Genomic DNA, 22,166 nt, shown 5'->3' on the forward strand with positions numbered 1-22,166 from the left:
TGAACAAAGAACAAGGAAAAGTACAGCAGAGGAACAGGCCCTTCGGCCCTCCAACCCTGTGCCAATCACGATGCCCTAACTAAACTATAGAAAAAAGCTTTTCCCCTACTCGGTCCGTATCTCCCTATTCCCTTCCTATTCCCTCTCTGTTCACATACCCATCCAGATGCCTCTTAAATGTTGCTAATGTTCCTGCTTCCACCACCTCCTCTGGTAGCGCGTTCCAGGCACCCACCACTCTCTGCGTGAAAAACTTCCCCCGCACATCTCCCTTAAACTCCCCCCCCCACTCACCTTGAACCTGTGCCCCCTTGTAATTGACACTTCCACCCTGGGAAAAGCCCCTGACTATCCACCCTGTCTGTGCCTCTCATCATTTTGTAGACCTCAGGTCTCCTCTCAGCCTTCGTCTTTCCAGTGAAAATAATCCTAGTTTATTCAACCTCTCCTCGTAGCCGACACCCTCGAGACCAGGAAACATCCTGGTGAACCTTCTTTGCAGTCTCTCCAAAGCTTACACATCCTTCTGGTAGTGTGGTGACGCAATACTCCAAATGCGGTCTAACCAAGGTTTTATATAGCTGCAACATGATTTCCCAACTCTTGTACTCAATGCCCGGCTGATGAAGGCAAGCATGCCATCTGCCTTCTTAATCACCTTGGCCACCTGTGTTGCCACTTTTAGGGAACTGTGGACCTGCACTCCTAGATTCCTCTGTATGTTAATGTTCCTCAGGGTTCTGCCATTTACAGTATAATTCACATCTAAATTTGAACTTCAAAAATGCATCACCTCACATTTGTCCGGATTAAACGCCATCTGCCATTTCTGTGCCCAAGTCTCCAATCTATCTCTATCCTGTTGTATCCTCTGACAATCCCCGGCACTATCAGCAACTCCACCAATTTTAAGTCATCCACAAACATGGTGGCACAGTGGTTAGCACTGCTGCCTCACAGTGCTAGGGACGTGGGTTCAATTCACGGCTCGGGTCACTGTCTGTGTGGAGTTTGCACGTTCTCCCCGTGTCTGCGTGGGTTTCCTCCGGTTGCTCCGGTTTCCGCCCACAGTCCAATGATGTGCTGGTTAGCTGCATTGGCCGTACTAAATTCTCCCTCAGTGTACCCAAAGAGGCGCCAGAGTGTGGCGACTCAGGGATTTTCACAGTAACTTCAATGCAGTGTTAATGTAAACCTACTTGTAACACTAATAAATAAACTTACTAATCAGACCTCCCACATTTTCCTCCAGATCATTTATATATACCACAAACAACAGAGGTCCCAGCATTAATCGCTGCGGAACACCACTAGCTACAGATCTCCATTCTGAAAAACACCCTTCCACCGCTACTCTGTCTTCTATAACCAAGCCAGTTCTGTATCCATCTAACCAGCCCACCCTGAATCCCATGTGATGTTAGTTTTTGTACCAGTCTGCCATGTCGACCTTGTCAAACACCTTACTAAAGTCCAAATAAACTACATCCACAGCCCTTCCCTCATCAATTATCTTTGTCACCTCTTCAAACAATCTCAATCAAGTTGGTGAGACATGACCTTCTCCGTACAAAACCATGCTGCCTGTCACTAACTAGCCCATTTTCCTCCAAATGTGTGTCTATCCTGTCCCTCAGTATCTTCTCCAAAAGCTTCCCCACCACTGATGTCAGGCTCACCGGCCTATAATTTGCTGGATTATTCCTGCTTCCTTTCTTAAACAAGGGAACAACAGTGGCTATTCTCCAGTCCTCTGGAACCTCGGCTGTGGTCAAAGAGGATGTGAAGGTGCACTTCAATCAACCAGCCTTTAAAAGCCTCCCACATGCCAGATGTGGATTTGCCCTCAAATAGTCACTTCCCAATCCACATTCCCCACTTGCTGTCTAATTTGGATGCAATTGGCCCTTGCCCAATTAAGCACCCTCACCCGAGGGCCCCTCTTGTCCTTATTCATGACTACCCGAAATCTTATGGAATTATGGTCGCTCAGCCCAAAATGCTCCCCCACTGAAACATCGATCACCTGGCCCGGTTCATTCCCCAATACCAAGTCTAGTATCGTCCCCTCCCTGGTTGGATTGTCAACATACTCTATCAAAAAGCCCACCTGGACACATCTAAAATTACTCTCCATCTGATCCCCTGGCTGTAAGGGAGTCCCAGCCAATATCGGGGAAGCTAAAGTCACTCACCACAACTACCCTGCGTATTTCATACCTTTTCAGTATCAGACCACACAACTGCTTCTCTGTCTCATTCGGGCTGTTGGGTGGTCGATAGTACACTCCCAACATTGTGATTTCACCCTTTCTATTCCTGAGCTCCAATCATAATGCCTCACTACAAGATCCCTCCAATGTCCTCCCTCAGCACGTGCGAGATCTACTCCTGAATCCGCAATGCAACTCTCCCACTTCTTGTTTCCTCTTCTGTCCCGTCTTAAATAGCAATATCCCAGAATGTTAAGCTGCCAGTCCAGTCCCTCCTTTAACCAGTGTGAGTTTCTGTGTGCGTGTGTGTGGAGCTGGGGATGAGGGCAGGTTGATGGCGTTTGCTGGACTGTAAGGATCAGTTGGGGTGAGGGGGCGGGTGGTCAGAGGGTGGGGGCGGGGGGGTGGGGGAATGGGGTTGAGGGGGTGGGGGAGGTGGGGGTGAGGGGGTAGGGGGTGAGAGGGTGGGGACGGGGGGTGAGAGGGTGGGGACGGGGGGTGAGGGTGTTGAGGGGGTGGGGGGTGGGGGTGAGGGGGGTGGGGGTGAGAGGGTAGGGGGTGAGAGGGTGGGGATGGGGGATGGGGTTGAGGGGGTGGGGGTGAGGGGGAGTGGGGGTGAGGGGGGGTGGGGGTGAGGGGGTAGGGGGGAGAGGGTGGGGACGGGGGGTGAGGGTGGGTGTGGGGGGGGGTTGAGGGGGTGGGGGTGGTGGGGGTGAGGGGGGGGTGGGGGTGAGGGGGTAGGGGTGAGGGGGTGGCGACGGGGGGTGGGGGATGGGATTGAGGGGGTGAGGGTGAGGGGGGGTGGGGGTGAGGGGGTAGGGGTGAGGACGGGGGGTGAGGGTGTTGAGGGGTGTGAGTCCTGGCTGGCATCAGGAGAATGTTGGCTGATAGTTTGGGTAAGCTTGGGCTACGCTCTCTATGGGGAGGGGGCTGGAGTCCAGTCATTGAGCTATCAGCGAGGCCATTCTTCCCCTCAGACCGGTGTCAGGCCAAGGATCAGTACATTGGACAACTTCGCAACACTCTCCAAACTGCTGTACCCAATCAGGTGGCTGGATTCATCGCTGAACCCATACAGGTAGAAACCAGAGATAAACTCACAAACCATTGTTACATCCGTGCTAGAATTGGGGAGTCAACGGGAAGGAGTTTGAGTCCATTGAGATTGTGTAGAGTGGGAGTGAATGGGAAGGGGTTTGGGTCCATTGGGATTGTGTAGAATGGGAGTGAACGGGAAGGGGTTTGGGATTGGGATTGTGTAGAGTGGGAGTGAACAGGAAGCTGTTTGGGTCCATTGGGATTGTGTACAGTGGGAGTGAATGGGAAGGGGTTTGGGTCCATTGGGATTGTGTAGAATGGGAGTGAACGGGAAGGGGTTTGGGATTGGGATTGTGTACAGTGGGAGTGAACGGGAAGGGGTTTGAATCCATTGGGATTGTGTACAGTGGGAGTGAACGGGAAGGGGTTTGGGATTGGGATTGTGTACAGTGGGAGTGAATGGGAAGGGGTTTGAATCCATTGGGATTGTGTACAGTGGGAGTAAACGGGAAGGGGTTTAGCTCCATTGGGATTGTGTTTATTGGGAATGAATGGGAAAGGGTTTGAATCCATTGGGACTGTGAAGTGGGAGTGAACGGGAATGAGTTTGGGTCCATTGGGATTGTGAACAGTAACAGTGAATAGGAAGGGGTTTCATAGAATCCCGACAGTGCAGGAGAAGGCCATTCGGCCCATCGGGTCTACGTCAAAAACAATCACACCTTTCACCCCACATATTTACCCTGCTAATCCCCCTGACACTAAGGGACAATTTAGCATGGCCAATCAACCTAACCCACACATCTTTGGACTGTGGGTTTGGGTCCCTTGGGATTGTGTACAGTGGGAGTGAATGGGAAGGGGTTTGGGTCCCTTGGGATTGTGTACAGTGGGAGTGAAGGGGAATTGGTTTGGGTCCATTGGGATTGTGTACAGTGGGAGTGAATGGGAAGGGGTTTGGGTCCATTGGGATGATGTAGAATGGGAATGAGTGGGAAGGGGTTTAGCTCCATTGGGATTGTGTACAGTGGGAGTGAATGGGAAGGGGTTTGGGTCCATTGGGATTGTGTACAGTGGGAGTGAATGAATCATAGAATCGTACAGCATAGAAGAGGCCCTTCGGCCCATTGAGTCAGCACCAACACATTAGAAACACCTGACCTCCCTTCTAATCCCATCAGACAGCACTTGGCCCATAGCCCTGAATGTTACGATGTGCCAAGTATTCATCCAGGTACTTTTTAAAGGATGTGAGGCATCCCGCCTCCACCACCCTCCCAGGCAGCGCATTCCAGACCGTCACCACCCTCTGGGTAAAAAGGGTTTTCCTCACATCCCCCCAAAACCTCCTGCCCCTCACTTTCATCTTGTGTCCCTCGTGACTGACCCTTCAACTAAGGGGAACAGCTGCTCCCTATCCACCCTGTCCATGCCCCTCAGAATCTTGAACACCTCAATCAGATCGCCCCTCAGTCTTCTCTGCTCCAGAGAAAACAACCCAAGCCTATCCAACTTCTCTCATAACTTAAATGTTCCATCCCAGGCAGCATCCTGGTGAATCTCCTCTGCACCCCCTCCAGTGCAATCACATCCTTCCTATAATGTGGTGACCAGAACTGCACACAGTACTCCAGCTGTGGCCTCACCAAAGTTCGATACAACTCATTGAATACTTCCTTGTCAAATTACTCCTTCCAAACTGCATCACCTCACTCTTTTCAGGGTTAAATTCCATCTGTCACTTATCCGCCCATTTGACCATTCCGTCTGTACCTTCCTGTAGCCCAAGACACTCCTCCTCACTGTTAACCACCCGGCTAATCTTTGTGTCATCGGCAAACTTACTGATCCTACCCCCCACATAGTCATCAATGTCATTTATATAAATGACGAATAATAGGGGACCCAGCACAGATCCCTGTGGTACACCACTGGACACTGGCTTCCAGTCACTAAAGCAGCCTTCTGTCATCACCCTCTGTCTCCTACAACTGAACCAATTTTGAATCCGCTTTATCAAATTACCCTGTATCCTGTGTGAATTTACCTTCTTTACAAGTCTCCCATGTGGGACCTTGTCAAAGGCTTTGCTGAAATCCACATAAACTACATCGACTGCACTAACCTTCGTCTACACACCTGGTCACCTCCTCAAAAAATTCAATCAAATTTATTAGAACCATAGAACCATAGAAAATTACAGCTCAGGAACAGGCCTTTTGGCCCTTCTTGTCTGTGCCGAACCATTTTATGCCTAGTCCCACTGACCTGCACTTGGACCACATCCCTCCACACCCCTCTCATCCATGAACCCGTCCAAGTTTTTCTTAAATGTTAAAAGTGACCCCGCATTTACCACTTTATCCGGCAGCTCATTCCACACTCCCACCACTCTCTGCGTGAAGAAGCCCCCCCCTAATATTCCCTTTAAACTTTTCTCCTTTCACCCTTAACCCATGCCCTCTGGTTTTTTTCTCCCCTAGCCTCAGTGGAAAAAGCCTGCTTGCATTCACTCTATCTATACCCATCAAAATCTTATACACCTCTATCAAATCTCCCCTCACTCTTCTACGCTCCAGGGAATAAAGTCCCAACCTATTCAATCTCTCTCTGTAACTCAGCTTCTCAAGTCCCGGCAACATCCTTGTGAACCTTCTCTGCACTCTTTCAATCTTATTTACATCCTTCCTGTAACTAGGTGACCAAAACCTAGACATCACCTCCCTCTGACGAAGCCATGCTGACTATCCCTGATCAAGCTTTGCCTCTCCAAGTGGAGATAGGTTCTCTCCTTCAGAAGTTTCTCTAACAGTTTCCCTACCACTGACGTGAGACTCACTGGTCTGTATTTCCCTGGTTTATTTCTATAGCACTTCTTAAATAGTGGAACCACATTAGCTGTTCTCCAGTCGTCTGGAACCTTCCCCATGTAAGAAGTTTAACAACACCAGGTTAAAGTCCAACAGGTTTATTTGGTAGCAAAAGCCACACAAGCTTAGAGCTCCGAAAGCTCACATCATGACCTTCCCCATGGCCAGAGAGGAATTGAAAATTTGGGTCAGAGCCCCTGCAATCTCCTCCCTTCCCTCCCACAGCAGCCTGGGACACAATTCATCCGGACCTGGAGATTTATCCACTTTCAAGGCTGCCATTGGATGGGTTGAATGGCCTCCTCCTGCACTGTATGATTCTATGATCTATGATACAACCCCTCCAATACCTTGTCCTCCCCAATGTCAATTTGCTCAAGAACCTCACAGTCTCTCTCCCTGAATTCCACACCATCTTCCTCATTCTCTTGGGTGAAGGCGGATGTGAAATATTCATTCAACACTCGACCAATGTCCTCTGGCCCCACCCACAGATTGCCCCCTTGTTCCCTAATGGGCCCCACTCTTTCCCTGGTTATCCTCTTCCCATTGGTATACTGAGAGAATATCTTTAGATTTTCCCTACTTTTACCAGCCAGAGCTTTCTCATATCCCCTCTTTGCTTTCCTAGTCGCTTTCTGAAGCTCCACCCTGTGCTTTCCACACCTCACTAAAGCCTCCACTGATTCGCTCCCCTTGTACTTTTTAAAAGCCTTTCTTTTCCTTCTCATCGTATGCTGAATATCTCTGGTCATCCATGATTCTCTGGGCTTGTTATTCCTCCCTATCACCCGAGAGGGAACATGTTGGGCTGCACCCTCCCCATTTCCTTTTTGAATGCCCCCCACTGCTCTTCTGCAGATTTTCCCATTAGTAGCTGTTCCCAGTCTACCTTCACCAAATCCTGTCTTCTTTTACTCCAATCCTCTCTCCCCCAATCCAAAACCTTTCTTCCAATGTGTCTATTTCCTTGTCCATAACAAGCATAAATTGTACCGTGTTGTGATCGCTATCACTAAAATGCTCCCCCATCACCAGCTCAACCACCTGTCTGGCTTCATTCCCCAGAACCAGGTCCAGCACAGCTCCCTCCTTGTGGACCCTCCACATATTGATTTAAAAAGTTTTCCTGTACACATTTCACAAACTCTACTCCATCCAACCCCTTAACACTGTGAATATCCCAGTTAATGTTGGGAAAGTTGAAATCACTGAATATAATAACCCTGTTGTTATTGTTTTTACATCTCCACAAACTGAGCACAGATTTGCTGCTGAATATCCCACTGACTATCTGAAGGTCTGTAATAAACACGTGACTATGTGACTGCCTCTTTCTTATTCCTAAGCTGTATTCTCAAAGCTTCATTTGATGCCCCCTCCAAGATATCATCTCTCCTTCCTGCAGTAACTGACTCCTTACCTAATAATACAACGCCTCCTCCTCTTTTACCTCCTCCTCTGTCTCGCCTGAAGATTCTATATCCCAGAATATGGAGTTGCCAATTGTGTCCTTCCTTCAACCATGTCTCTGTGATGGCGAAAATATCACACTTCCACGTGTCAATCATTGCCCTCAACTCATCCGTTTTACCTGCAATTCTCCTGGTGTTAAAGTAGAGGCAATTCAGCCTGGCCTCACTCCCTTGAAACTTAATACAGCCGCACTCCCTCTGACTGCTTTGTTTTGCTGTATGATTCCGTGCCCTTATTCTGCTAACAGCCTGTGTCCCCTCCCCCTGCCAAATTAGTTTAAACTCCTCCCAACAGCATGGGAATGGGTTTGAGATTGGGATTGCGTAGCATGGGAGTGAACAGGAAAGGGAAAGGGTTTGGGATTGTGTACAGTGGGAGTGAATGGGAAGGGGATTGGGATTGTGTCGTGGGATTGCATAGGGATCGCGATTATGAAGTGGAATGTGTTGCAGTGAATGTGCTGTGGTTTGGTGCTGTTATATTCTCAATATTAACAGGGATTGGTCAGTGTGTGAATCACTATCCCAGTACCCGCTCCTCAGAGTTTGGTGATTGGCCGGAAGTGGCCGCATCCCCATTCTCTCCATCAACATCGGAATGACCCCATTTCACACTGACTGGCCAATGAGGGGCTAACACAGTAAGAAGTTTAACAACACCAGGTTAAAGTCCAACAGGTTTATTTGGTAGCAAAAGCCACACAAGCTTTCGGAGCTCCAAGCCCCTTCTTCAGGTAAGTGGGAATTCTGTTCACAAACAGAGCTTATAAAGACACAGACTCAATTTACATGAATAATGGTTGGAATGCAAATACTTATAACTAATCAAGTCTTTAAGAAACAAAACAATGTGAGTGGAGAGAGCATCAAGACAGGCTAAAAAGATGTGTATTGTCTCCAGACAAGACAGCCAGTGAAACTCTGCAGGTCCACGCAACTGTGGGAGTTACAAATAGTGTGACATGAACCCAATATCCCGGTTGAGGCCGTCCCGCTCGACAATCACCAGGCAAGACTGTTCTCTTCCTGTTGGGGAGCACTTCAGCGGTCACGGGCATTCGGCCTCTGATATTCGGGTAAGCGTTCTCCAAGGCGGCCTTCGTGACACACGACAGCGCAGAGTCGCTGAGCAGAAACTGATAGCCAAGTTCCGCACACACAAGGACGGCCTCAACCGGGATATTGGGTTCATGTCACACTATTTGTAACTCCCACAGTTGCGTGGACCTGCAGAGTTTCACTGGCTGTCTTGTCTGGAGACAATACACATCTTTTTAGCCTGTCTTGATGCTCTCTCCACTCACATTGTTTTGTTTCTTAAAGACTTGATTAGTTGTAAGTATTCGCATTCCAACCATTATTCATGTAAATTGAGTTTGTGTCTTTATAAGCTCTGTTTGTGAACAGAATTCCCACTCACCTGAAGAAGGGGCTTGGAGCTCCGAAAGCTTGTGTGGCTTTTGCTACCAAATAAACCTGTTGGACTTTAACCTGGTGTTGTTAAACTTCTTACTGTGTTTACCCCAGTCCAACGCCGGCATCTCCACATCATGAGGGGCTGCCAGAGATCCCGACATCCGGTCATCCCGACACCCCGACATCCGAACATCCCGACATCCCAACATCCAAACATCCGGACATCCGGACATCCTGACATCTCGACATCCCGACATCCGGATATCCCGACATCTGACATCCCGACGTCCCGACATCTCGACATCCGGACCTCCCGACATCGCAACATCCAGACATCCCGACATCCCGACACCCCGACATCCGGGCACCCCAACATCCGGGCATCCCGGCATCCGGGCATCCCGGCATCCCGACATCCCGACATCCCGACATCCCGACGTCCCGACATCCGGACGTCGCGACATCCGGACGTCGCGACATCCGGACGTCCTGACATCCGGACATCACGACATCTGACATCCCAACGTCCCGACATCTCGACATCCGGACGTCCTGACATCCCAACATCGCAACATCCAGACATCCCGACATCCCGACACCCCGACATCGCAACATCTGGACATCCTGACATCCCAACACCCCGACATCCGGACATTCCGACATCCGGACGTCCCAACATCCCGACATCCGGACACCTGGACATCCGGACCTCCCGACATCCAGACATCCCGACATCCTGACATCCTGACATCCGGACATCCTGACATCCTGACATCCTGACATCCTGACATCCTGACATCCGGACATCCTGACATCCGGACGTCTGGACATCCCGACATCTGGACATCCCGACATCCCGACATCCGGATATCCCAACATCCGGACATCCCGACATCCGGACATCCCGACATCTGGACATCCCGACATCCGGACATCTGGACATCCGGACATCACAACATCTGGACATCCTGACATCCGGACGTCCCAACATCCCGACATCCGGACATTCCAACATCGCCGTTCGGGAGCTGGGCTCAGTCAGGATGTTCTTAATGAGACACCATCCACTTGACACACTGCTGACTCTGAGCACAAACCCACCCATCCCCTCCCCCACCCCCTCTCCCCACCACCTCCCCCCACTCCCTCCCTCTTCCCCCTTCCCCACCCCCTCCCCCACCCCCTTCCCCACCCTCTCCCCAGCCCCATCCCTCACCCCCTCCCTCCTCCCCTACCCCCACCCCCTCCCCCACGCTCACCCCTTTCCTCCACCCCCTCTCCACCACCTACCCCATCCCCTTCCCCACCCCCTCCCCCTCCCTCATCCCCAGCCCTTCCCCCACCCCCTCCCCCACACTCACCCCCTTCCCCTCCCTCATCCCCACCCCCTCCCCCCATCCCCCTCCCCCCCCACCTCCTCCCCTGCCTGAGTGTCTGAAAGCTGTGGCCTGTGTCTCTCGGTCTCCAGCCTGCCGGGTGTTGTTCAGTCTGTGATATTGTTGAACAATGAGGATGTGGAGTTTGCAGACACTGGGAAATACTAACCAATTGGATCCTCTCTGTCTCTCAGGGAGTTAACGGAACTGTGCAATATCCCAAAGGATTCCTGAAGGAAGTCAGTGAGATGATCCGAGAGAGAGGAGGGGTATACATTTCCGATGAGGTAAGGGGACAGCTTCCTGTGATTGGTGTGGATGTTTTTGATGTGATTTGGGAGTGTTACAGGATATTAAATATTGATACCAGCTAAACAATTCCCGGAATTGGGAATTCTGTTCGACCAGAAGATGTGGGATGGAAGTAGGCCATTCGGCCCATCGAGTCTGCTCTACCTTTCAATGAGATCATGCGTGATCCGATGTGATCATTCCCAACTCCAATTTCCCATCTTATCCAAGGAATTCCATGAGATTTTTGGGAATGTGAAAAGGTTTTCCTGTTGGAAGAGTAACAATGTCCCCGGATCCAGGAGGATGGCGTTCTGGTTAAAATTGGGAGATTTATTTTCGGATGCTATCTTTTTGTTTCTTAGAATGTTGAGGAATTGTAAGGTCAATGAAGGGGTCAGGTGACAGGTTCTGGTCTCTGTCTAACCCGAGTGGGTTACTGGTTCGAGATCGCACTGAGAGTCTGTGTTACCCGTGGAGTAATGGAACTAGCGATAGAGTCAGAGAGGTTTACAGCATGGAAACAGGCCCTTCGGCCCAACTTGTCCATGCTGCCCTTATTTTTTAAACCCCTAACCTAATCCCAATTGCCCGCATTTGGCCCATATCCCTCTATACCCATCGTACCTATGTAACTATCTAAATGCTTTTTAAAAGACAAAATTGTACCCGCCTCTACTACTACCTCTGGCAGCTTGTTCCAGACACTCACCACCCTCTGTGTGAAAAAATTGCCCCTCTGGACACTTTTGTATCTCTCCCCTCTCACCTTAAACCTATGCCCTCTAATTTTAGACTCCCCTACCTTTGGGAAAAGATATTGACTATCTCGCTGATCTATGCCCTTCATTATTTTATAGACAAATTTGATTGAGCTTTTTGAAGGGGTAACCAAGAAGGTAGATGAGGACAGTGCAGTTGATGTTGTCTACATGGACATCAGCAAGGCCTTTGACAAGGTACCGCATGGTAGGTTGTTGCATTAGGTTAAATCTCACAGGATCCAGGGTGAGGTATCTAAATGGATACAAAATTGGCTTCTTGCAGAGGGTGTTTGTAGAGAGTTGTTTTTCAAACTGGAGGCCTGTGACCAGCGGTGTGCCTCAGGGATCAGTGCTGGGCCCACTGTTATTTGTCATTTATATTAATGATTTGGATGAGAATATAGGAGGCATGGTTAGTAAGTTTGCAGATGACACCAAGATTGGTGGCATAGTGGACAGTGAGGAAGGTTATCTCCGATTGCAATGGGATCTTGATCAATTGGGCCAGTGGGCTGACGAATGGCAGATGGAGTTTAATTTAGACAAATGCGAGGTGATCCATTTTGGTAGATTGAACCAGGGCAGGACTTACTCAGTTAATGGTAGGGTGTTGGGGAGAGTTACAGAACGAAGGGATCTAGGGGTACATGTTCATAGCTCCTTGAAAGTGGAGTCACAGGTGGATAGAGTGGTGAAGAAGGCATTCGGCATGCTTGGTTTCATCGGTCAGAACACTGAATACAGGAGTTGGGACGTCTTGTTGAAGTTGTACAAGACATTGGTAAAGCCACACTTGGAATACTGTGTGCAATTCTGGTGAGATAGTGCATCCTACCATCTTTGTTGTGTGAGGCACGGTGGCACAGTGGTTAGTACTGCTGCCTCACATCGCCAGGGACCCAGGTTCAATTCCCGGCTTGGGTCACTGTCCATGTGGACCATTACACCATAAGATATAGCAGCAGAATTAGGCCATTCAGCCCATCGAGTCTGCTCCGCCATTCAATCATGGCTGATAAGTCTCTCAGCCCCATTCTCCTGCCTTCTCCCCATAACCCCTGATCCCGTTATTGGTAGACACTCAATGAACTGGCCTCCACAGCCTTCTGCGGCAAAGAGTTCCACAGATGCACCACTCTCTGGCTGAAGAAATTCCTCCTCATCTCTGTTTTAAAGAATCGTCCCTTTAGCCTGACGTTGTGCCTCTGGTTCAGTTTTTCCCACGAGTGGAAACATCCTCTCCACGTCCACTCTGTCTAGGCCTCTCGGTATTCTGTAAGTTTCAATTAGATTTCCCCCTCATCCTTCTAAACTCCAATGAGTATCGACACAGAGTCCTCAACCGTTCCTCATACGACAAGCTCTTCATTCCAGGGATCATTCTTGGGAACCTCCTCTGGACCCTTTCCAAGGCCGGCACATCCTTCCTTAGATACGGGGCCTAAACCTGCTCACAATACTCCAAATGGGGTCTGACCAGAGCCTTATACAGCCTCAGAAGTACATCCCTGCTCTTGTATTCTAGCCCTCTCGACATGAATGCTAACATTGCATTTGCCGTCCTAACTGCCGACTGAACCTGCACGTTAACCTTAAGAGAATCTTGAACAAGGACTCCCAAGTCCCTTTGTGTTTCTGATTTCCTAAGAATTTCCCCATTTGGAAAATAGTCTCTGCCTCCATTCCTCCTTCCAAAGTGCACAACCTCACACTTTTCCACATTGTATTCCATCTGCCACTTCTTTGCCCACTCTCCTAACCTGTCCAAGTCCTTCTGCAGCCCCCCTGCTTCCTCAACACTACCTGTCCCTCTACATATCAGATTTACGAATCACCTGAAGCAGCAACGCAGTGTAAACAGAACCAGAACAATCGGAATGAATCATTGGATCGCATTTCTAGATTCATAGAGAAGTTGACAAATCACATTTTGTTTTTGAAAGTATGGGAGAATTTTGGACATTTGTTGTTTAATTGTTTTAAATGTCAGGAATTAGTTGTCGCCTGTTTCCTTTCAATAGAAAACCTCCACTGACACCAAACATCCTTAAAACAAAATCTCTTTCTGTTTGCAAGCTATTCCAAAGATAAAAGACAGAGACAGCTCCGCAGAACAGAGACCTCACTCAGCAATTTAAAAATATATATTTCAAATTGAAGCAACTTATTTCATTTCAGTTCTGTTCCCAAACACAATATAATTCTACACAGACAGATCGTGCCAGAAACAGATGGCTCCTTAGATCAGATATTCCACTCAGTAAAAGAACCACAATCCATGTAATTCTACACTGACAAACAGACCCTGTAATACCTGTTCACTGGTGTCAGATATTCCTGTCTGGTTAGTGATCCGCATGCAGTCTGATTTTATTCCCAGTGAATGTTATTTCAGAGCGATCGCTGTCCAATCTAACCACAGTAAGAAGTCTCACAACACCAGGTTAAAGTCCAACAGGTTTATTTGGTAGCAAATACCATAAGCTTTCGGAGCACTGCTCCTTCATCAGATGGAGTGGTCTCTGTTCTCAAACAGTGCAGAGACTCAGAAATCAAATGACAGAATACTGATTAGAATGCAAATCTCTACAACCAGCCAGGTCTTAAAGGTACAGACAATGTGGGGGGAGGGAGCATTCAACACAGGTTAAAGAGATGTGTATTGTCTCTAGACAGAACAGCTACACATCAATCTAACCATACACAGGATTCTACTGAACACAATAACTTCACTGATCACTGAGCCAGTCAGAGTTTATTGTCAGTCAATGAAAGTGATTAAAAGCACAGAGATATTTCCAGACATTTGATTTCAATGAATTACATCGTTTACCTGGTGAGTAACAATCAGCGTGAGATCAGCTCAGGACATTTCCAATCAGAGTTTACAGTCAGAGAGCCGCACACAGATTTACACAACTTCAATTGTTAGAGTCACTCACCAGGAACACCAAGTCTGCCCGTTCTCCGGTGTCTGCGTGAGTTTCCTCCGGGTGTTCTGGTTTCCTCCCACAAAGATTCAAGTTGTTAGGTGTCCAGATCACCAACAACCTGTCCTGGTCCCCCCATGGCTCCCCCCATGCCGACACTGTAGTTAAGAAAGCCCCACCAACGCCTCTACTTTCTCAGGAGACTAAGGAAATTTGGCATGTCAGCTATGACTCTCACCAACTTTTACAGATGCACCATAGAAAGCATTCTTTCTGGTTGTATCACAGCTTGGTCTGGCTCCTGCTCTGCCCAAGACCGCAAGGAACTACAAAGGTTCGTGAATGAAGCCCAGTCCATCACGCAAACCAGCCTCCCATCCATTGACTCTGTCTACACTTCCCGCTGCATCGGCAAAGCAGTCAGCATAATTAAGGACCCCACGCACCCCGGACATTCTCTCTTCCACCTTCTTCCGTCGAGAAAAAGATATAAAAGTCTGAGGTCACGTACCGACCGACTCAAGAACAGCTTCTTCCCTGCTGCTGTCAGACTTTTGAACAGACCTACCTCGCATTAAGTTGATCTTTCTCGACACCCTAGCTATGACTGTAACACTACATTCTTCACTCTCTCCTTTCCTTCTCTATGAACGGTATGCTTTATCTGTATGGCATGCAAGAAACAATACTTTTCACTGTATGTTAATACATGTGACTATAAATCAAATCAAATCAGTCCAAAGATGTGCAGATTGGGGGATTAGTCATGGGAAATGTGAGGGGTTATGAGGATAGGCCGGGGCGGGGGGGGGGGGCGGTCCCAGGGTGGGATGCTCCTTCAGGCAGTGGGTGCAGACTCGATGGGCCAAATGGCCTCTCTCTGCACTGTAGGGATTCTTTGGTTAAAGGTGTTTGGGATCAAAGATAACTGATTAAAATTTGACTTTTTAAAATTATTTTATGGGATGTGGGTGTCGCTGGCTGGGCCAGCCTTTACTGCCCATCCCTAACTGCCCATTGCACTGAGTGTCTCACTTGGCCATCCCAGAGGGCAGTTAAGAGTCAACCACATTGCTGTGGCTCTGGAGTCACATGTCAGCCAGACCGGGTAAGGACGGCAGATTTCCTTCCCTAAAGGACATTAGTGACCCAGATGGGTTTTTCCGACAATCGACAATGGGTTTCATGGTCATCAGTAGATTCTTAATTCCAGATATTTTTTATTCAATTCAAATTCCACCACCTGCCGTAGTGGGATTCGAACTCGGGTTCCCAGACAACATTAATTCAGTTTCTGGATTAATAGTCTCGCGATAATCCCACTCGGCCGTCCCCTCCCTGGAGAAAATGCTCTATCATTCCACTATTTAAAAAAGCAGGGAGATAGGAAACGGACTTACAGACCAGTGAGCGATCGGCAGCGGGGAAAATTCTCGAGTCTACTATCAAGGATATGATAACAGGACATTGGAAAATATCAACGGGTTAGACGTAGTTGACATGTATTTCTGAAAGGGAAATCACATTTGACAAAACTACAGAAACATAGAATCATAGAAACCCTACAGTACAGAAAGAGGCCATTCGGCCCATCGAGTCTGCACCGACCACAATCCCACCCAGGCCCCATCCCCACATATTTTACCCGCTAATCCCTCTAACCTACGCATCCATCCCAGGACACTAAGGGGCAATTTTAGCATGGCCAATCAACCTAACCCGCACATCTTTGGACTGTGGGAGGAAACCGGAGCACCCGGAGGAAACCCACGCAGACACGAGGAGAATGTGCAAACTCCACAGAGTTTTTGGAAGGTGTAATGAGCAGAATGGATAAGGGGGAAGCAGTGGATGTGGTGTATGTGGATTTTCAGAAAGTTTTTGGTAAAGTCCCACATGAGCGGTTAGTGTGTAAAATTAAAGCACATGGGATTGTGGGTAATATACTGGCACGGATTGAGAATTAGTTAGCAGACAGGAAACAGAATTTATTACCAGAGTCTCACAGAGGGCGGGGTTTGGAATCTGCTGGCTCCACATTCCAGAGATGGCGATATTAGTTTGACCCATGACCCCATGCGATGTCCTTTGCAGGTTCAGACTGGATTTGGCCGCTTGGGGAGTCATTGCTGGGGGTTCCAGACTCACGGAGTGAAACCAGACATCGTCACCATGGCAAAGGGAATTGGCAATGGATTTCCCATGGGTGCCGTGGTTACTACACCTGGTGAGTTCATTGGGCAAGCATAGTTCAAAGGTCAGGGGTTAAGCAGACTGAAGCCACCTATGACAAACAACAAAGAACAATGAAAATCACAGCACAGGAACAGGCCCTTCGGCCCTCCAAGCCATAAGACCATAAGACCATAAGACATAGGAGCGGAAGTAAGGCCATTCGGCCCATCGAGTCCACTCCACCATTCAATCATGGTTGATTTCAACTCCATTTACCCGCTCTCTCCCCATAGCCCTTAATTCCTCGAGAAATCAAGAATTTATCAATTTCTGTCTTGAAGACGCTCAACGTCTCGGCCTCCACAGCCCTCTGTGGCAATGAATTCCACAGACCCACCACTCTCTGGCTGAAGAAATTTCTCCTCATCTCTGTTCTAAAGTGACTCCCTTTTATTCTAAGGCTGTGCCCCCGCGTCCTAGTCTCCCCTGTTAATGGAAACAACTTCCCTACGTCCATCCTATCTAAGCCGTTCATTATCTTGCACCGACCATGCTGCCCGACTGAACTAAAACCCCCTACCCTTCCGGGGACCATATCCTTCTATTCCCATCCTATTCAAGTATTTGTCGAGATACCCCTTAAAGGTCACGACTGTATACCTCCCCCGGCAAAGAGTTCCAGGCACCCACCACCCTCTGTGTAAAAAAAACTTGCCTTGTACATCTCCTTTAAACCTTGCCCCTCGCACCTTAAACCTGTGCTCCGAGTAATTAACTCTTCCACCCTGGGAAAAAGCTTCTGACTATCCACTCTGTCCATGCCTCTCATAATCTTGTACAAAGAACAAAGAACAATACAGCACAGGAACAGGCCCTTCGGCCCTCCAAGCCTGCGCCGCTCCCTGGTCCAAACTAGACCATTCTTTTGTATCCCTCCATTCCCACTCCGTTCATATGGCTATCTAGATAAGTCTTAAACGTTCCCAGTGTGTCCACCTCCACACCTTGCCTGGCAGCGCATTCCAGGCCCCCACCACCCTCTGTGTAAAATATGTCCTTCTGATATCTGTGTTAAACCTCCCCCCCTTCACCTTGAACCTATGACCCCTCGTGAACGCCACCACCGACCTGGGGAAAAGCTTCCCACCGTTCACCCTATCTATGCCTTTCATAATTTTATACACCTCTATTAAGTCTCCTCTCATCCTCCGTCTTTCCAGGGAGAACAACCCCAGTTTCCCCAATCTCTCCTCATAACTAAGCCCCTCCATACCAGGCAACATCCTGGTACACCTCCTCTGTACTCTCTCCAAAGCCTCCACGTCCTTCTGGTAGTGTGGCGACCAGAACTGGGCGCAGTATTCCAAATGCGGCCGAACCAACGTTCTATACATCTGCAACATCAGACCCCAACTTTTATACTCTATGCCCCGTCCTATAAAGGCAAGCATGCCATATGCCTTCTTCACCACCTTCTCCACCTGTGACGTCACCTTCAAGGATCTGTGGACTTCTATCAGGTCTCCCCTCAACCTCCATCGTTCCAGTGAGAACAAACCGAGTTTCTCCAACCTCTCCTCATAGCTAATGCCCTCCATACCAGGCAACATCCTGGTAAGTCTTTTCTGTACCCTCTCCAAAGCCTCCAAATCCTTCTGGTAGTGTGGCGACCAGAATTGAACACTATATTCCAAGTGGGGCCTAACTAAGGATCTATAAAGCTGCAACATGATTTGCCAATTTTTAAACTCAATGCCCCGGCCGATGAAGGCAAGCATGCCGTATGCCTTCTTGACTACCTTCTCCACCTGCGTTGCCACTTTCGGTGACCTGTGTACCTGTACACCCAGATCCCTCTGCCTATCAATACATTTAAGGGTTCTGCCATTTATTGTATATTTCCTATCTGTATTAGACCTTCCAAAATGCATTACCTCACATTTGTCCGGATTAAACTCCATCTGCCATCTCTCCGCCCAAGCCTCCAACTGATCTATATCCTGCTGTATCCTCTGATGGTCCCCATCGCTATCTGTAAATCCACCAACCTTTGTGTCGTCCGCAAACTTACTAATCAATCCAGTTACATTTTCCTCTAAATCATTTATATATATTACAAACAGCAAAGGTCCCAGCACTGATCCCTGAGGAACACCACTTGTCACAGCCCTCCATTCAGAAACGCACCCTTCCACTGCTACCCTCTGTCTTCTTTGACCGAGCCAGTTTGTATCCACCTTGCCAGCTCACCTCTGATCCCATGCAACTTCACCTTCTGCACCAGTCTGCCATGAGGGACCTTGTCAAAGGCCTTACTGAAGTCCATGTAGACAACATCCACTGCCCTACCCTCATCAATCATCTTCGTCACTTCCTCGAAAAACACGATCAAGTTCGTGAGACACGACCTCCCCTTCACTAAACCATGTTGCCTCTCACTAATTGTTCGATACTTGGTAGTGTGGATGAGCAGAGAGATCTCAGTGTCCATGTGCATAGATCCCTGAAAGTTGGCACCCAGGTTGATAGGGTTGTTAAGAAGGCATACGGAGTGTTAGCTTTTATTGGTAGTGGGATTGAGTTTCGGAGCCAGGAGGTCATGTTGCAGCTGTACAAAACTCTGGAGCGGCCGCACTTGGAGTATTGCGTACAGTTCTGGTCGCCGCATTATAGGAAGGATGTGGAAGCATTGGAAAGGGTGCAGAGGAGATTTACCAGGATGTTGCCTGGTATGGTGGGAAGGTCTTATGAGGAAAGGCTGAGGGACTTGAGGCTGTTTTCGTTAGAGAGAAGAAGGTTAAGCGGTGACTTAATAGAGACATACAAGATGATCAGAGGATTAGATAGGGTGGACAGTGAGAGCCTTTTTCCTCGGATGGTGATGGCTAGCACGAGGGGACATAGCTTTAAATTGAGGGGTGAGAGATATAGGACAGATGTCAGAGGTAGGTTCTTTACTCAGAGAGTAGTAAGGGCGTGGAATGCCCTGCCTGCAACTGTAGTGGACTCGTCAACATTAAGGGCATTTAAATGGTCATTGGATAAACATATGGATGATATTGGAATAGTGCAGGTTAGAGGGGCTTTAGATTAGTTTCACTGGTCGGCGCAACATCGAGGGCCGAAGGGCCTGTACTGCGCTGTAATGTTCTATGTTCTATAATACGTCCACTTATTTCCAAGTGGGAATAAATCCTGTCTCGAAGAATCCTCTCCAATAATTTCCCTACCACTGATGTAAAGCTCACCGGCCTGTAATTACTTGGATTATTCTTGCTACCCTTCTTAAACAAAGGAACAACATTGGCTATTCTCCAATCCTCTGGGACCTCTCCTGTAGCCAGTGAGGATACAAAGATTTCTCTCAAGGCCCCAACAATTTCCTCCCGTGCCTCTCTCAGTATTCTGGGGTATATCCCATCAGGCCCTGGGGACTTGTCTACCTTAATGTTTCTCAAGAACCCCAATACCTCCTCCTTTTTGATCTCAACATGACTCAAACTATCTACACATCCTTTCCCAGACTCATCATCCACCAAGTCCTTCTCTTTTGTGAATACTGACGCAAAAAACTCATTTAATACCTCGCCCATTTCCTCTGGCTCCACACATAGATTCCCTCCCTTGTCCTTGAGTGGGCCAACCCTCTCCCTGGCTACCCTCTTGCTCTTTATATATGTATAAAAAGCCTTGGGATTTTCCTTAATCCTGCTGGCCAATGCTTTTTCATGACCCCTTTTAGCCCTCCTTACTCCTTGCTTAAGTTTCTTCCTACTTTCCTTGTATTCCACACTTGCTTCGTGTGTTCCCAGCCTCCTAGCTTTGACAAATGCTTCCTTTTTCTCTTTGACTAGGCTCACAATATCTCTCAATGGGCAAACAGTCGCCCTCCCCTCAGTGAGACCCCAGCTACCGGAGCCCAGAATCCTGCTGCAAATGTCAGGCAAGGGAGGGATGGGGAGGGGGGGGGAATGAGGGATGGGACAAATTTGGAAGCGAGGTTTATGGGTAGCGCCCCTGTCTCCCAGGGCCTCATGTCCTGGAATGAACTCTGTCATTCCATTCTCCACATCATTACCGAGTGAATCCTGGTCCAATCAGAAGGTCAGACTGCAGCTGGACAGGTTGAAAATATTCATGTCAATTTTTCCAGTGAGATTTGACCTTTTCACAGAGTTTTTCAACTTCACAGCTGTTCCAGGTGGGGGTGTTCCCAGGTATCTGCTGCCCTTGTCCTTCTAGATGGTAGAGGTTGTGGGTTTGGAAGGTGCTGCCGAAGGAGCCTTGGTGAGTTGGACAGATTTGTGAGTGTTGTTGGAGCTGCACCCATCCAGGCAACCGGGGAGTATTCCATCACACTCCCGACCTGTGCCTTGTAGATGGTGGACAGGCTTTGGGGAGTCAGGAGGTGAGTTACTCGCTGCAGGATTCCCAGCCTCTGACCTGCTCTGGTAGCCACTGTGTTTATGAGGTGAATCCAGTTGAGTTTCTGGTCAATGGTAACACCAAGGATGTTGACAGTGGGGGATTCAGTGATGGTTACACCATTGAATGTCAAGGGGCGGTGGTTAGAGTGTCTCTTATTGGTGATGGTCATTGCCTGGTATTTGTGCAGCGTGAATGTTACTGCCACTTGTCAGCCCGAGCCTGGATATTGTCCAGATCTTGCTGCATTTTGAGATGTGAATATCAGTGGGGAGAGAAACAGGTTGAATGTCCTGAGTCAATCAGACGTTTCAGTAGTTGTGACACAAGGACATCGGATGGAAACATTAACTCTGTTTCTCTCCACAGGCACTGCCAGACCTGCTGCTTTTCTCAGCATTTTCTGGTTCAGATTTCCAGTGTCCGCACTGCTTTGCATTTCTGATAGTTTGTGGAGACTGGGTGTTGTGAAAACTATGTGTACACTCAGTGTGATCATAGAGTCATCAAACATAGAAAAGGCCCTTCAGCCCATCGAGTCTGTGCCACAATGCCGACCACTACAGGCGCACTCGTCCCATTCTCCAGCGCTTGTCCCATATCCTTGAATGTTTTGATATTTCCAGCACTGATCCAAATATTTTTTAAAGGTTGTAAGGTTTCCAGCCTCCACCACCCTCCCATGCAGCGCATTCCAGATTCCCAACACCCATAGAACCATAGAAAATTACAGCTCAGAAACAGGCTTTTTGGCCCTTCTTGTCTGTGCCGAACCATTTTTTGCCTAGTCCCACTGACCTGCACTTGGACCATATCCCTCCACACCCCTCTCATCCATGAACCCGTCCAAGTTTTTCTTAAATGTTAAAAGTGACCCCGCATTTACCACTTTATCCGGCAGCTCATTCCACACTCCCACCACTCTCTGCGTGAAGAAGCCCCCCCTAATATTCCCTTTAAACTTTTCTCCTTTCACCCTTAACCCATGCCCTCTGGTTTTTTTCTCCCCTAGCCTCAGTGGAAAAAGTCTGCTTGCATTCACTCTATCTATACCCATCAAAATCTTATACACCTCTATCAAATCTCCCCTCAATCTTCTACGCTCCAGGGAATAAAGTCCCAACCTATTCAATCTCTCTCTGTAACTCAGCTTCTCAAGTCCCGGCAACATCCTTGTGAACCTTCTCTGCACT

The 22,166-nt window shown here is 48.5% G+C and overlaps 1 protein-coding gene across 1 annotated transcript in view; it reads left to right on the forward strand.

Moving 5' to 3' along the window:
* Window positions 1-16,675, forward strand: part of agxt2 (alanine--glyoxylate aminotransferase 2) — a gene marked incomplete at its 5' end in the record, with an annotated part of 60,752 nt that extends 44,077 nt beyond the window's left edge. The window contains 3 exon segments of the mRNA XM_078207067.1: window positions 3,191-3,291; window positions 10,583-10,675; window positions 16,468-16,675. Of these exon segments, the coding sequence (XP_078063193.1) occupies window positions 3,191-3,291; window positions 10,583-10,675; window positions 16,468-16,623 (350 nt within the window).
* Between the last annotated feature and the right edge of the window lie 5,491 nt (window positions 16,676-22,166).

This window comes from Mustelus asterias, unplaced genomic scaffold, assembly GCF_964213995.1.
Source record: "Mustelus asterias unplaced genomic scaffold, sMusAst1.hap1.1 HAP1_SCAFFOLD_2021, whole genome shotgun sequence".
Lineage (NCBI taxonomy): Eukaryota > Metazoa > Chordata > Chondrichthyes > Carcharhiniformes > Triakidae > Mustelus > Mustelus asterias.